The following is a 15,436-nucleotide window of genomic DNA, read 5'->3' on the forward strand; positions in this document are numbered from 1 at the left end:
TTGTTTTTGTGAAAAATTCAATGGAACAGCAAAAAAAGGTAACGTCACACACTTGAGGTTACATGACTCCTCAGGTGATTGATGTTGGGAAGAAATGTCAACAGAACGCAATCTTAACTATCCGTATCTTCTGTTGTGCAGGACGTGTACCATATCGATCTTGAAAATTTTAAATACGGAGGCGCGAACGTGACTGGTTTTCGTATGGTAGACGAAACGAATACGAGGCTAAAAGAATATCGAGATGTCTGGAACCAATTCACTGAAAAATATGCAGAATTTGAAAATATCACATACGTGAAAGTAAGTGTCAAGGTGGTTACGTGGAAGGTGCAATGTTGGGGAATTGCTTCATTAGCATATGGTGTATAAAACAGAACGCTAGTGACGTGTTCACGCCCACTACGTCCATGATTGACAATACAAGAAATTATGAAATATCTTGATGTCGCAAAACATGATCACATCTACTATCACCCTACCCAACTTCGTTCAATTTCTATACTCAATGTAGTGGTTATAGTTAATGTTTTGTTTTGTTTTTTGGTTGGCTTCTCTTTCCTGTGTGTATCCGAGTACGATTCGAGCCATATCATAGAGCACTGCAACTATTGTGTGTTTCCCCACAGTTCCAGGCGGCGTTGGTTTACGATGCCGTATCGGTGATCACCGAAGCGTTTCGACTGATGAAGAATGACCACGTCGACATAGACTCAGAACTAATAAATTGCGACAACAAACATCAAAAACCTTGGCGTGATGGCGAAAAGATGAATAACTACCTAAAAGAGGTAATTACAAACTCTCACCATTGGCCTCGATTCATTGCAACAGTCAATAATCCAAACAGTGAATTTTTCACTTGTTAATTTCGTCGTGCGACGTATATACTATCCGTGCATATTAATGTACATACAACTGTGTAATAATATATTCTCCATTTGCGGTGGTTTATTAATTTACGTGTATTATACATGCGATAGCGATGTGTTAGGTATATGTTTCTATTAGGTACGCTGAAATATGATAAAAGATATGATCTACGGTAAAAAACAATTTTCAAAACTCAAAACCACATATGCCATCCATGAATGTAGATTCCGTATTTATTTTGTTCATTCATTCATTTTGTTTGCTGATGCCCCTGTTGATTATTTGCACTTGCTTCTATGCTATCGATAAAGAGCCATTGCTCGAAACGTCTAGCTATTTTTAATAGTTATTTAGGACTACGATTACCAAATATTATCTTTGATTATTTGCATAGGTCGATATCCAGGGACTGACTGGGCCAATCAGATTTGACAAATTGGGAAGGCGGACTAATTATACCATGGATATATTGAGCCTTGTTCCAGACGAGACGGGAAAAGCTAGGTTTGATAAGGTACGAGATAATATAATCATAGTTGTGTTTTTCTTATCATGTCATTGCTATGCTCAGATTATTCTAAAAGTATAAATAATTTACGTTTGTATTACTATAGTGTCATGACTATTTTATTGTCGTTCCCTGTGAGATCCCGCGTTAAATCGAACGTAAAAATAGAAGAAACAAATTTGAAGGCAATTTGTACAATCATCTTCCCATAAGACTTTGCGATTTACGTAATAGTACCTCTGCCACAGGCAGCTTTTAAATTGTGGCCAATCACCTCACTACATACGGTCATTTTTTTCCACAATTGTTTCACATAAAAAAGTACTACAAAAAGTGGTAAAAATGTATGTGACAAACGAAATATTTATTAATATAAGTCAGACTTCTGTAAAAAAATAAAAAATAAACACGGATTTTATTCAAAAGAATTTCATAAAATCTCCGTTTATCTTGTTCTCTGGTGAAAATTTCAATAGTATTTCTGGCTTGAACAAGTTCGGTTCTCCGCAACTGGCTACCAAACAAAACGTTTGTTGTCGGTTTAATTTTGTAAGTAAACTGAAAAAACTAACCGGGTGGCTTGGGAATAACCGTGTTAACTGACAGTACTAATTTTGCGTCAAAACATCGTGTGGGATTCGACAAACGCGAAAATTATATTTATAGTAATTCTGCGCTCAATAACGTTTCGACATTGAGCTATAGACAAATCGAACTCAAAATCGTGAACGGAAACTTACATGTTGGTGCTACGCTGTGTTCCATTCTTACAAAACTCGTCTTTCAGTAAACGCAGCACCATAATATGAGGATAGCCCGATTAATTTCCCATGTCGGAATAAACTCATTATTCACTATTTAATTCACATCGGATGAATTATTCAAAGCCACTTAACTTCATGACTAATACTAATTACCGAACCTTGCCAAAATGGCAATTCAGACTGCTGTATAACCCGCGGTCTAATTAATTATCTATCATATTACTCAAATTGAATTACATTTGCACACATTGTTATGTTAGTTAAGTACACTGCATATACCACTTAACCGATCGAACATAAGTAATGGTATATTCAAAAATAGAACAGGACAATATGATTCAGGAGAAGACGATTTTTAAAATGATTGAACATTTATGGGGGCGTATCATTGCTGTCGTTTGACTAATAATCATTTCTATAATGTAGAAATATTAAAGCGGGACAGGACTACTGTTGGGCGACATGTCATGACGTTTGCGCAAGCGCAGAAGGCATATTACGACGTCTTTAACCGCTGAGAAGTCAATATGTAAATATATTGACTGCAAATGCGCAAATCCGATTGGCTGATAGGGCTACGAGGTATAATCAAATTAAAAATAGGTTTTGCCAATCGGGTCTATAAAATAAATCAATGACCTTGTCTGTACGTAGGTCCTTAAATAACTCACGTATTCGTCTGTTCATATGACAGGTGGGTAAGTGGGATTCGTCCGGTGAAGGTCACATTGGTATTGGTAGTGATGGAGAGGTACTAAGTTTCCCAGCTGACAGCTTCAACAGAACCCTTCGTGTCACTACAATTGACGTAGGTTTTCTCTACTATTGTATTACAGCATGACAATGCAGATGTTTACACTGCGCAGTTTAATGTTGACTGGTTGTAATATTTGTTTAAAGATAAATACTTTTAGCAAGTTTGTTTTCTCAAAGTCAAAGTAAAAGCCTGTACATATGTTGTTAAGCTAACTGTTTAATTTTGAGTTTAATATGAACGTGAAAAATAATCCGTAGATAAATGTGTTCTGGAAGAATCCGGGATAAAACCCAGGACCACATTGTTTGACATGCGCATTCGTTTCTATGACAATGTTACAATGTCACTCAATCTACTGCTGAAAAAAATGATGACAGGGGATCCATGAATTTAGAACATTTTTTGTCGTAAAATCATTAGCATATTGTGAGGTCAATAGCATATCGTTAGGTCAATAACCGATATTGAAGTTAGTAGCATATCGTAAGGTCAACAGCACATTGTGAGGTCAGTAGCATATATTAAAGTCATTAGCATATCGTAAGGTCAACAGCACATTGTGAGGTCAATATCACATCTTAAAGTCATTAGCATATCGTGAGGTCAACAGCATATTGTGAGGTCAGTGGCATATCGTGAGTTCAATGGCATATCGTGAGTTCAATAGCATATCGTGAGGTCAATAGCATATCTTGAAGTCAATCAGCATATTGTGAGGTCAATAGCATATCTTGTAGTCAGTGGCATATCGTGAGGTCAATAGCATATCGTGTGTGAATATTTCTGCATTGTAGAACCTTTGTCATGCCTTGACATTTTTCTTTGTAATCATACACATTTTTTTTTCTTTGACAGGACGATCCATATTTTATGCTTAAGAAAAATGCAGATGAATTCGAAGGAATGGACAAATACGAAGGATACTGTGTAGACTTGATGGCAAAGATTGCCGACGTCCTGAAAATTAAATATGAATGGCAAATTGTGGAAGACGGTAACTACGGTCGTCTCAACGAAGACACGAATAGATGGGATGGAATGATAGGAGAACTCATAGAAAACGTTCGTTTTTTTTCTTTTTTGTATATATATTGCACAAACTCTCTAGTTTTGTAGTGTTGCGTTCAGTGAGTGTGTGCGTTTGAAAACAACAGTAGATTTTATTTAAATTCAAATGTTTGACAGTGATTGGACCAAAAGCTAAACATTTTCTACGCCAATAATGAGCTCGCGTACCTTCGAGTGAATAAAAAAATATGACTGCACATTTATTCAAAATAAGGCGCTTGTTGATTGGATAATGCTGCCATGATACCATTTCTGGGTTATTTCAATTTTAACTGTAACATCCATTTTGACTTATAAAAATGTATATTTATAAAATATTTATAATAGTCTCAGCTTTTTGTTCTTGAAGCGGAGAGTTCGTCACCTGCGCACGCGCACGCTAAAACCCGAAGGCTTACGAGTAGACGCTTCTCTGTAAACAACGACACGCTACGGCCGTTTGCCGCATGCGCAGGTGACTACTCCCGCGCTTTAAGAGTATGACACCACAGGTGTTTCTCAATAATCATGAGTGTGTTTAAAGTTCTGCTTTATTTTACTTTTATTTTCAGAAAGCGGATTTAGTTGTGGCACCTTTGACTATCACTTCTGACCGTGAACCTTATGTAGAATTCACAACACCATTCATGGGTTTGGGTATCAGTATCATGATTAAGAAACCGCAAAATACCAAACCAGGCGTCTTCTCGTTTCTACACCCTTTATCTCACGAGATCTGGATGTGTATCGTGTTTGCCTATGTTGGTGTTAGCGTGGTGCTCTTCTTGGTTAGCCGTTTCAGTCCCTATGAGTGGCACGCAGTTGATGCTCCGCCGCCATTGTTTGACGACACTGGGGATAGGCAGGAGATGGCCAACGATTTTGGAATCTTTAACAGTCTTTGGTTTTCACTGGGTGCATTTATGCAGCAAGGATGTGATATTTCTCCAAGGTCGGTTTTTTGAGTTTCTGTTTTCTGTGGAGTGCATTTACGGTCTGTGCACCTTCTATAGCATGGTGAATATAGCTAGTGAGCACCCGGGAGTTAGCACATTTGCACCGTAGCGGGCGGGTGTGATTCATTGTGTGTGTGCTTGGTGTTGTCATGTTCTCAGATGTTTCACTGCAACTGCGGCGGTATTTTTGCTTGCTTTCTCTCAGCTATAGTTTTTATATACACCATGCATGCAGCCGAGACCGTAAAATGCATTTTTTTTTATTTTACTTTCCACACTTCGCAAAGGGGCCACCTTAGGGGGATATCCATTCTTGCTGCATAGCATTTTACGGTCACGTGATTCGTGGAATGGTGCATATAAAAGCACAAAGCTGTTTTTGCCAAATGTTTTGCTCTGTTTTTTGTAAGCGTAGTTGTAGTTTTCTTTTTTACTAGTTGTATTAACTTGTAACAAAATGTTTGCTGTGTTTGGGTTTCATGTGAAACACAATAGCACCCGTTGCTTGCACTTCACTGTAGTTTGCTTATGTATAAGCACGTGCCACTTACACAAGACCAACTAACTCAGTGATCGTTTTGTTAACATTAACAATAAACACGCGCAACATACATTGAAATAAATAAACTCAGTGAACGTTTTCATAACATTAAAACGCACTCCGAAAGCGCACACCCCCACTTTAGAAGCAAACTCCGTATCCCCGCTCGTATATTGTATTATTACACAGTATTAGTAACACATCCTTTAAAATATATTATCTCCAGATTTTTATAAAATTTAATCGCTTGGTTTGGGTTTGACAGTCTTCAATTTGTTAATTCCAAATTCCGTGTTAATCAAATCTCTAGCAAGATATAATTGCTTGGCAATCGATTTCATGATAATCCATCGAAAACTTGTTGAAAATCATTTTCCAAATTGTTGTTTCCGTGGCAACCAGATCTGTATCACTATCAGAAGTCTAGACTAACCTTCCTAGACAAATCATGACAATTGATGAAAAAGTTATTAATGAAAAATAATTTCTGAAGTTGATGTTTCCATGACAATCGGATCAACATCTCTACCGAAATATTCACGTTTGGTCTCCATGTCAGTGGCAATAACATAACAACAGCATCGATAACCTTTGGAGTTGTAAATGAAAAATCATTCCTGAAATGGCTGTTTCCATGGCAATCGGGTTCACATATCTGTCAACCTCTCTTACGAATTTCTGATAATTCGTCAATAATTGTTTGAGTTTTCCTACTTAAAACAACCCAAAAATTGTTAATCAATACTGAACATCGTCTTTATAAACAAAATATCTGCAAACCTCGACTAAAAAATAAAATATTGAACAGAACTATTCGATTTTGACATTCAATCTGACTGATAAATAAACTAAATTGTATTTTCCATGTTTTGAACTGAATCTAACTTAAGCCACTGAATTTCTTTATGTAAATACGTTCGAAAATAAATTTGAATAATGAATGTATCCCGGGTGTAAAGCTCTAATTTTCTGGCAACAAAGTCGTTGGCAACATATTTCTAAAATGTTTTGCAGTTTGTTGTTGTTTAAACAAGATATGCGTTAATCATAAAAGTAACATAAACTATTTACCTGTATATATAGCATATAACGATACAAAATGCATAAACAAATGTCACTGTTTTGACAAATGGTTCTGGTGACTAACCCATGTGGTAAAGGCACACATGCGTGGTAGGTATAAAAATGTGTTCACATAACAACTACAGTAACTGTAACATATAATGTAGTACAAAACATATGCCCACTTTACGTTACAAACTAATAAATAAAAATAAAATAAATACTACTTCTTATTATTAAAACTACGTTTATTATTATTATTATTATTTAGATCCCTATCAGGTCGTATAGTTGGAGGTGTGTGGTGGTTTTTTACTCTAATCATCATATCTTCCTACACTGCCAACCTGGCTGCTTTTCTTACCGTTGAGCGGATGGTGTCGCCAATAGAGTCAGCTGATGACTTAGCCACACAGACTGAGATATCCTATGGCACGTTAACGTCTGGGTCTACAACGTCTTTCTTTGAGGTAAGGACGCCTTATTATTGGCAGTAAATGATCTGATATATTTAGGAATGTCTAATTTAGGTTAGAACTTAACTGAACGTGGCCGTTGATGTTGACATTAAATTTGAGTCCATACAGGCGACACTGTACAGTGCCACTAGACCAAGGCGACACTGTACAGTACCACTAGACTAAGGCGACACTGTACAGTGCCACTAGACCAAGGCGACACTGTACAGTGGCACTAGACTAAGGCGACACTGTACAGTGGTTTTAGACCAAGACGACACTGTACAGTACCACTAGACCAAGGCGACACTGTACAGTGGCACTAGACTAAGGCGACACTGTACAGTAGTTCTAGACCAAGACGACACTGTACAGTACCACTAGACCAAGGCGACACTGTACAGTGCCACTAGACCAAGGCGACACTGTACAGTGCCACTAGACTAAGGCGATACTGTACAGTACCACTAGACTAAGGCGACACTGTACAGTGCCACTAGACCAAGGCGATACTATACAGTGCCACTAGACCAAGGCGACACTGTACAGTGTCACTAGACCAAGGCTACGCTGTATAGTGTCACTAGACCAAGGCGACACTGTGTAGTGCCACTAGACCAAAGCGACACTGTACAGTGCCACTAGACCAAGGCGACACTGTACAGTGTCACTAGACCAAGACGACACTGTACAGTACCACTAGACCAAGGCGACACTGGACAGTGCCACTAGACCAAGGCGACTCTGTAAAGTGCCACTAGACCAAGGCGACAATATAGTGTCACTAGACCAAGGCTATCTTGTATAGTGCCTCTAAACCAAGGCTACACTGTGCAATGCCACTAGACCAAGGCGACACTGTACAGTGCCACTAGACCAAGGTGACACTGTACAGTGCCACTAGACCAAGACGACAATGTACAGTGCCACTAGACCAATGCGACTCTGTACAGTGCCACTAGACCAAGGCGACAATATAGTGTCACTAGACCAAGGCTATCTTGTATAGTGCCACTAAACCAAGGCTACACTGTGCAATGCCACTCGGCCATGGCGACACTGTGTATTGCCACTATACCAAAGCAACACTGTACAGTGCCACTGGACCGAGGCGACACTGTACAGTGTCACTAGACCAAGGCGACACTGTACAGTACCACTAGACTAAGACGACACTGTACAGTGCCACTAGACCAAGACTATCTTGTATAGTGCCACTAAACCAAGGTTACACTGTATAGTGCAACTAGACCAAGGCGACACTGTTTAGTGCTACAAGGCCATGGCGACACTGTACAGTGCCACTAGACCATGGCGACACTGTATAGTGCCACTAGACCATGGCGACAATGTGTAGTGCCTCTAAACCAAGGCTACACTGTACAATGCCACTAGACCAAGGCGACACTGCACAGTGCAACTAGACCAAGGCGACACTGTACAGTGCCACTAGGCCATGGCGACAATGTGTAGTGCCACTAGACCAAGCCGACACTGTACAGTGTCACTAGACCATGGCGACAATGTGTAGTGCCACTAGACCAAGCCGACACTGTACAGTGTCACTAGACCATGGCGACAATGTGTAGTGCCACTAGACCAAAGCGACACTATACAGTGCTACTAGATCAAGGCAACACTGTGTAGTGCCACTGGACCAAGGCGACTCTGTGTAGTGCTGCTAGACCAAGACGACACTGCGCATGGCCACTCGACGAAGGTGACATAGTGGACTGCCACCAGACCAAGGCGACCCTGTAAGATGTTCCAACCCAAGGCGAACATGTTTTTTTTTAATATGACTGTTATCATCAACAATTGTATATCGAAAACCGAATGTTTAGTGCAGTGTATATTATGACCTGTCACATGATCATTCCGTCAGCCCACAAATTAACGACACTTATAATTGCTGTAGAGCAACACCAATTCATTGTGTGTTTTCGTCTATTTCTTCCTTTTCAAGAAATCTACTGTACCAACGTACACACGAATGTGGGCCTATATGAGCACTACACAGCCATCGGTCTTCACAAATTCCATAAAAGAAGGTATTGAAAGGGTTAGGCGCCAAAAAGGAAGATATGCTTTCCTATTGGAGTCAACGATGAATGAATACATCAACCAACGTAAACCATGTGATACAATAAAGGTTGGGAACAATCTGAACTCAAGAGGTTATGGTATAGCTACAAGGAAGGGATCTGCACTCAGGTGAGTAATTATGTTATGGTATAGCTACAAGGAAGTGATCTGCACTCAGGTGAGTAATTATGTTATGGTATAGCTACAAGGAAGGGATCTGGACTCAGGTGAGTAATTATGTTATGGTATAGCTGCAAATGATGGGGTCTGCGCACAGATGAGCTATTATTGTACCTTATGACTACAAGGAAATCATCCTTACCCGGGTGAGTGATCATTCCACGGTAAAATGACAATAAAAAGGTCTGCACTCAAGTGAGTAATTGTGTAGACCACTCCTTGCTCTTGTAGCATGGAAGTATCCCGCGTCTGTTTGTATAACGTTCGTGTTGTAGCTATTACAATTATTCTTGCGTTGATTATTCTTTCCTTTATACAACTACAGAGAAAATTTAACCTTGGCAATATTAACGCTGAGGGAGAGAGGCGAACTACACAAAATGGAGAAGAAATGGTGGTATGAAAAAGGTGAATGCGGTGACGGGGATTCCAAGTCACAGGTAGGTAGCAATATAAACTTGAGTGTGGGATTCTATGTCAAAAGTATGTGAAACAAGAATTTCAAGTTCCACATTGGTGGAAGAATTGACAAATGTGTAAAATTGGCAGAATGAATGTGGGGATTGGGAGCGTAAATCTTGATTGACACCCCTGTGTAGATATGTCATTCATTATCTATATTATCTTACAGGAAACAGCCAATGCACTGAGTCTCAGTAATGTAGCAGGTGTATTTTATATATTAGTGGGTGGTCTGGGATTGGCAATGGTGGTTGCGCTAATGGAATTTTGTTATAAGTCAAGGAAGGAAGCGAGACGAGCCAAGGTAAGTCTGTGAAATATTTGTAAATATATAATTTGCTTTAGGCCTCTTATATGCATATTGAAGATACATTGATCAATGCATCTATCTCCCGGAAATCTCTATAATTTTAATGTATATTCTGCGTCTTAATATAAATGGTTATATAAATGCTGCTGGATAATATATAGTGTACACAAGTTTAAAGTATATTTACAGTGAATGCGATATACATACATCAAATAATAAAAGGGGTATGTTGGTTGGTTGAGTTCTTGAAAAGATGGGCATAGTAGGTTTGTTGGTTGATTGGTGGAGAACCTTGTTAAAATTGTCACAGTGTTACGTTGGTTAGTTGATTTGTTTTGTAATTTGTCTGTTTTGCATAATATGATCAACCGGTCAAATTGTTGACAAATATAATGAGTTCTTTGTCACATCATAACATATCAATTTATATTGTAGACTAGCCTATCAATCGCAATGAGGGCAAAGGCCAGAATGTCTATAAAAGGTGACAATGGGAGAGTTTCTACACCAGATTTCACAAAGTCTATATCTACTGTCCCAATTACAAGGTCGTCGAACGTAAGTATGAATACCATCGAATTTAAATTGGGAAATAACAAACAATGTCCGCCCCACAAAAAAACTTAAACTTGGTGATACAATACCAAATTTATTTAGTTCCAAGATACGTGTAAGATCACTGAAGCAAATGACTACATGGTGAAAAGGAATAGTAATCAACATTTCATTTTTCATCTCATTTTAGAACAATGAATTCATTATTTATTCAATCAATCAATCATTGCGCCCCATTAACTTCTTAATAACAATTTTGAATGAATTACATTTTGATTCATTTATTCATTCTTTTACCTTTTTTTCTTGTTTTATGCGTCATCTATTAACAGTTGCGAACTCCGCCAAAGGTAATATATCAATCCCTGCATTGCCTGCTTCTCGTTTCAATATATGATTGCGATTATTTTTATATTATGCATAAGTTACTCGGACTGTATTTATGTATTTTTGTCTTTAGAAAATACCATCCATTGAAACATCTAAACATAATGCACGTAACAAATACATTAACCAATCTGACGTACATTAGTTATGTAAAAAGTGTGTTGTTTATGAACTATTATACCATGGTTGTTGTAGTATATATACACGGGTAACAACGTTTTTATATGTGTTTATACAACATGCGAATGATGTATATGCTACGTAAAAGAGCAGTGCATATCATTATAGGTTTAGCATGCGGTATTTACTCTCAGTGTATAATAGTGCATTTGCAGTGTATATATATTCACAACATGTTTGAGATATGTAATACGAAACGTATTTATAGCATTGTATAAAACGTGGATGGCATTTGCAATTCGTCTGTATGTGTGCCTCTTTCTATCATGTGCTTGGTAATTCAGATCGCATATATCCATAGCCACGTATGCCATTAACGTTACCAGTTTATTTGATAATTATGCTCTCGTGGTTGTCTGAGTACTGCCATTTTTAACACAAATCTAAACCATTTGTTGGCAACTCGTGACCAGCATAACATTGTATGGAGGCAAAATTAAAACCGCAAATGCCCTCATTATATTAAAAAACAAAAATGGGTTATCAGAACAACGACCGATGCTTAGTGGAGGATGGCGTGGCCACGCCCTGTGTAAGTGCATACTTGGGGTATCTTCGAAATAATCTTACTGTTAGTATTTTCCCAATCTAACCACTCGGTCTTACGGAGCCTGGAATTAGGAAATTGGTCTAAAATGTATTTGCTTATCTCAGTCTATACCTATACATAGCGAAATGTTATATAAAATGGCGAGAAGCTGTCAGATGTATAATAATACATGTTATATGTCACCGTTATGTACCTAAGAGGTTTCTTTTTTCATTCAGGCAAATTCGGGAAACATGTTCAGTAGAAAAAAAAGTTTAACGCCATGCCCAAGTGAAGAAGATTTACTGGCTAAAGTAAAGAAAGAAGAAGTGTACCTGAGAGAAAATGTCAAAGTAAAATAATTATAGTATGGTTTGTCTTCTTTGCACAATATTTGCTAAAACGAAAACTAAGTAATTTTGGTCATTCTTAAGTTTAAAGTTCAGCATAAAATAAAAGCAAAATAATTATATGTTCTTATATATTATTTGCGTATGCGAAGTCAGTTTTGTACTCTCTTGCAACGTTTTCTCAGCATGGTGCATTCGAATGAAAAAACTTGTAAAAGATTTAAATGACGACATTGAATTGAAATTGTTTCGATTCTAAGATAGTAATGTTCATATCATGTCATGATCATCCATCTCCATCTAGCTCATTTCCATCGCCATGGTAATCATATTAAATGCACTATTCTTTTGATTACTCGTTTCGAAACTGCAAAACCTTCCTGAGATTAATTCTAACATGTTTTGTAAACAGGAACGGAAGTCTAAAATAACCTTGACAACCCCCGAATGCAAGGTAAATAAAACAAAAATGTGATAAACTAGTTGTAAATGCTTGGAAGCATTCACAATCTCAAACATATGTGCATATCAGATGGGTATCAAACATGTTTGAACAAACAATTTAACATGTTTTGAACAACAACAACCAATTATGGTTGTTTATCTAGATAGAGTCTTGTTTATGTAGTTAGAAGTCGGTTCGAAATTGCTGGATATATTTTGGGCTATTGGTGAGCTTAACAACCGTTTTAGCAGGCATCTGACAATTGTGTAAATCTCGCGGTATTTTAAATCAGATTACTAAAATGAACAGCATATAACTGTTGTAACAAGTCTATTATTTTAAGATATTATTACCGATTACTAAGCTGGACAACAAATGATTCATAATTATCTATTTATTTCAGATGTTACACATTGAAGGGCTGGACTCTTGCAATGGTACCAACACTCACACACAAGTGTAATATCGACACTACACAGGACGACTCAGTTAGCGCATGCGTTTGACTAGTCTCTTCATTCTGGTTCTAACCGGATTACGTCTGCCTGTTTTGGCACCACCGTCGACGACGTGAAAAGTAGAGGCATCCAATTTAGGGAGGCGTAGAGTTAGTGCTCTGTTGTATTTAGAAGTCTGAGATGTCTCCTCAGTGTAATTTATAAAAGACATATAATTATAGACGTGTATATTGCATCATTTTTAGTATCGAACGGGATCGCAATGAATCTTTAGAAAAAATCTCTTCTTGAAATATGAACAAAATGTGATTTGATATTTGATGATGTATAATCATTATTGACAGGGTTGCTGAATCAGATTACATTGGTATATGTACCCTTTCAAAACAGTTAGTTAGAAGGAAAAACACAGAATAAGTGTTACCAAAACAAAATTCTAGTTAGCTGCATACTTCCTCCATACTGTCGAGATACACTCAAGGTTGGCAAGAAATGAAGAATGTGGCTTGCACATCTCTCGGCAAAAGTGATCTATCGCGGCGTCCACCATCGAATGAGATTAGGGAAATTAACACATTTGTCTTCAGAATCGCCATAACAGGGAAAGCATCGTTAGCATACTACAAAATATTACTGATCGGCCAATGATTGAGAGGTTTAAATGTCATCACATTCAAGTATTTTTGAATTAAAGTTGTTGATCCAGGCTGTGGTATTGAAATAAAAAGGCATGGAAATTTCTTATATAATAAAACACATGTGACAAGAAATACGACATCTTGTTTTGGTTTTATTTCTGAGTGTGAGTAATAGAGGAATGTGTGTTTTGTGATTATGTATAAGTTCAGATTAAATGCCAGCTATAACATGTACGTGGGGCTCTAATAACATCGAGTGTTGAACCGAACTCAACCAACCTGTGGTTCACTTCTACACAATTCCCCCGTTGCCAATCTCGTGGTCTCTCGTGGTCAGGCGAAATTGGGTGCGCCCGCAGCGACTGATTTAAAAATACAATTTGAGCAGCAATCATCTCTTTTAGGTGTATCTCAGACTGGTGCCAAATGGATGAAAATAAAACCAAACACACTTTCGATGTTGTTTTGGTGTGTCGATTAATGAAAAATAATGAGAGGAATGACTATGTTCACCATCGACCGCATTTGTGGCTTTGAAAGAAATTAGACCCACATTTTTTTCGTGGTCTCGTAGAGCGCGAGTCACGAGATCGTTCCTAAAATAGTGACCACTCTAATCTATCAACGCGTCCACAGTTCCATTGAAATATATAAACATGTTATATTGAAAACTCGCTTTGTTGAAGTCACAGAATGCTTCGTCGCTAAAAACATCTTGCATGGTTGTGTATTCAGTCAATGACAGTATACTGTATATCTCTCACAAATAAAATACCACAATGCAGTGTCTTTAAACCACTCCCATTTATGTAAAGGTCGGTGCACACATTCAGGTTTATGTTTATCGAACAAAATCTGATTTTGTGAACAGCAACATCCAATGTGACAATTTACCAAAAATAATGTGAGTAATCTTGAGGTCAAATGTGTAGAGAATACTGTACTTGTGTTCGTGAAATTGTTCATTCGAAACAGGATATCCGAACAATTGCGCAACAACAAGCAATTATCCGATTTACAATTATTATCAACATCACATGGAGGTTGTAATGACCAATCACGTTCGACTGAATGTGGTCACGTGTTTCAGGCTTTGACTCCATTTTCATTGCAGATTGGCAATGTTCCACTGCGTAATAAACTCATGAGAGTTTATAATTATATTTTCATCAATTTAAACAGTTGTCGACTGGCATGCTGTGTCGCCGTTCAAAGTATCACTGCACCATTGTCACATGTCAGCACAATCCATTATCTGTGGCGACCAATCACTGCACAAATGTCACATATCAACAAAATTATCTATCTGTGGAAACCACTCACGTAACACTGCAGTTTGCATAAAAATAAAATGTTTGCATAGATTCGACGTCATCAATAATTCAAATTAACCATAACAAAGCCAAGTGATATATCACGTACCTTATTATAAATACACACAATTTGCAAAAAGTAGAATGCTTACAATATAAAAATTTGGCGTGTCTCATACTACCTTTTAATATTTCCTCAGTAAAATATTATAATAAAGGTTCCCGTAAACCCAAAATATTTCTTTTTGCGGACGAGAATCGTTAATTTTCTTATTGATTTTTTAACTCAAATTTTATAAGATAATGATCATTAAATTAAGGTCTTGGAAAGTGGATATATGTTAAGAAAAACGTGTACTTCTTTCAGTTGAATTCAAGAAAGTGTTATTGTGTGCTCGGAACAGGAATATTACCACTAGAGTAACAAGTCATTCATAGCCATTAGTTTTATGACTTTATATTTGAACATTTCGCGAGTGAAAACATAGTATAGTTTGTTAAATGAAGACAAGAATTTCATTCGAAAACTTGGTTTTTTTCCATGGTATGATTTCGGATGTAATTGCAACGATATCTTA

General features: G+C 37.5%; 1 protein-coding gene across 2 annotated transcripts in view; it reads left to right on the forward strand.

Moving 5' to 3' along the window:
• Window positions 1–13,682, forward strand: part of LOC100369115 (glutamate receptor 4-like) — a 50,006-nt gene extending 36,324 nt beyond the window's left edge. The window contains exons 6-19 of one of the 2 annotated variants that reach the window (XM_085497678.1): window positions 142–303; window positions 630–791; window positions 1,268–1,387; window positions 2,840–2,953; window positions 3,758–3,964; window positions 4,522–4,901; window positions 6,780–6,978; window positions 8,933–9,180; window positions 9,557–9,671; window positions 9,863–9,997; window positions 10,439–10,561; window positions 10,891–10,908; window positions 11,894–12,007; window positions 12,853–13,682. In XM_085497678.1, coding sequence (XP_085353804.1) covers window positions 142–303; window positions 630–791; window positions 1,268–1,387; window positions 2,840–2,953; window positions 3,758–3,964; window positions 4,522–4,901; window positions 6,780–6,978; window positions 8,933–9,180; window positions 9,557–9,671; window positions 9,863–9,997; window positions 10,439–10,561; window positions 10,891–10,908; window positions 11,894–12,007; window positions 12,853–12,912 — 2,157 coding nt within the window. In that variant the 3' untranslated portion in view covers window positions 12,913–13,682. Of the gene's footprint in view, window positions 1–141; window positions 304–629; window positions 792–1,267; window positions 1,388–2,839; window positions 2,954–3,757; window positions 3,965–4,521; window positions 4,902–6,779; window positions 6,979–8,932; window positions 9,181–9,556; window positions 9,672–9,862; window positions 9,998–10,438; window positions 10,562–10,890; window positions 10,909–11,893; window positions 12,022–12,852 lie in introns of both variants that reach the window. The other variant, XM_085497679.1, reaches the window with a different exon arrangement.
• The last annotated feature ends 1,754 nt before the right edge of the window (window positions 13,683–15,436 follow it).

This window comes from Saccoglossus kowalevskii, chromosome 4 (assembly GCF_978046115.1).
Source record: "Saccoglossus kowalevskii chromosome 4, keSacKowa6.1, whole genome shotgun sequence".
Classification (NCBI taxonomy): domain Eukaryota; kingdom Metazoa; phylum Hemichordata; class Enteropneusta; family Harrimaniidae; genus Saccoglossus; species Saccoglossus kowalevskii.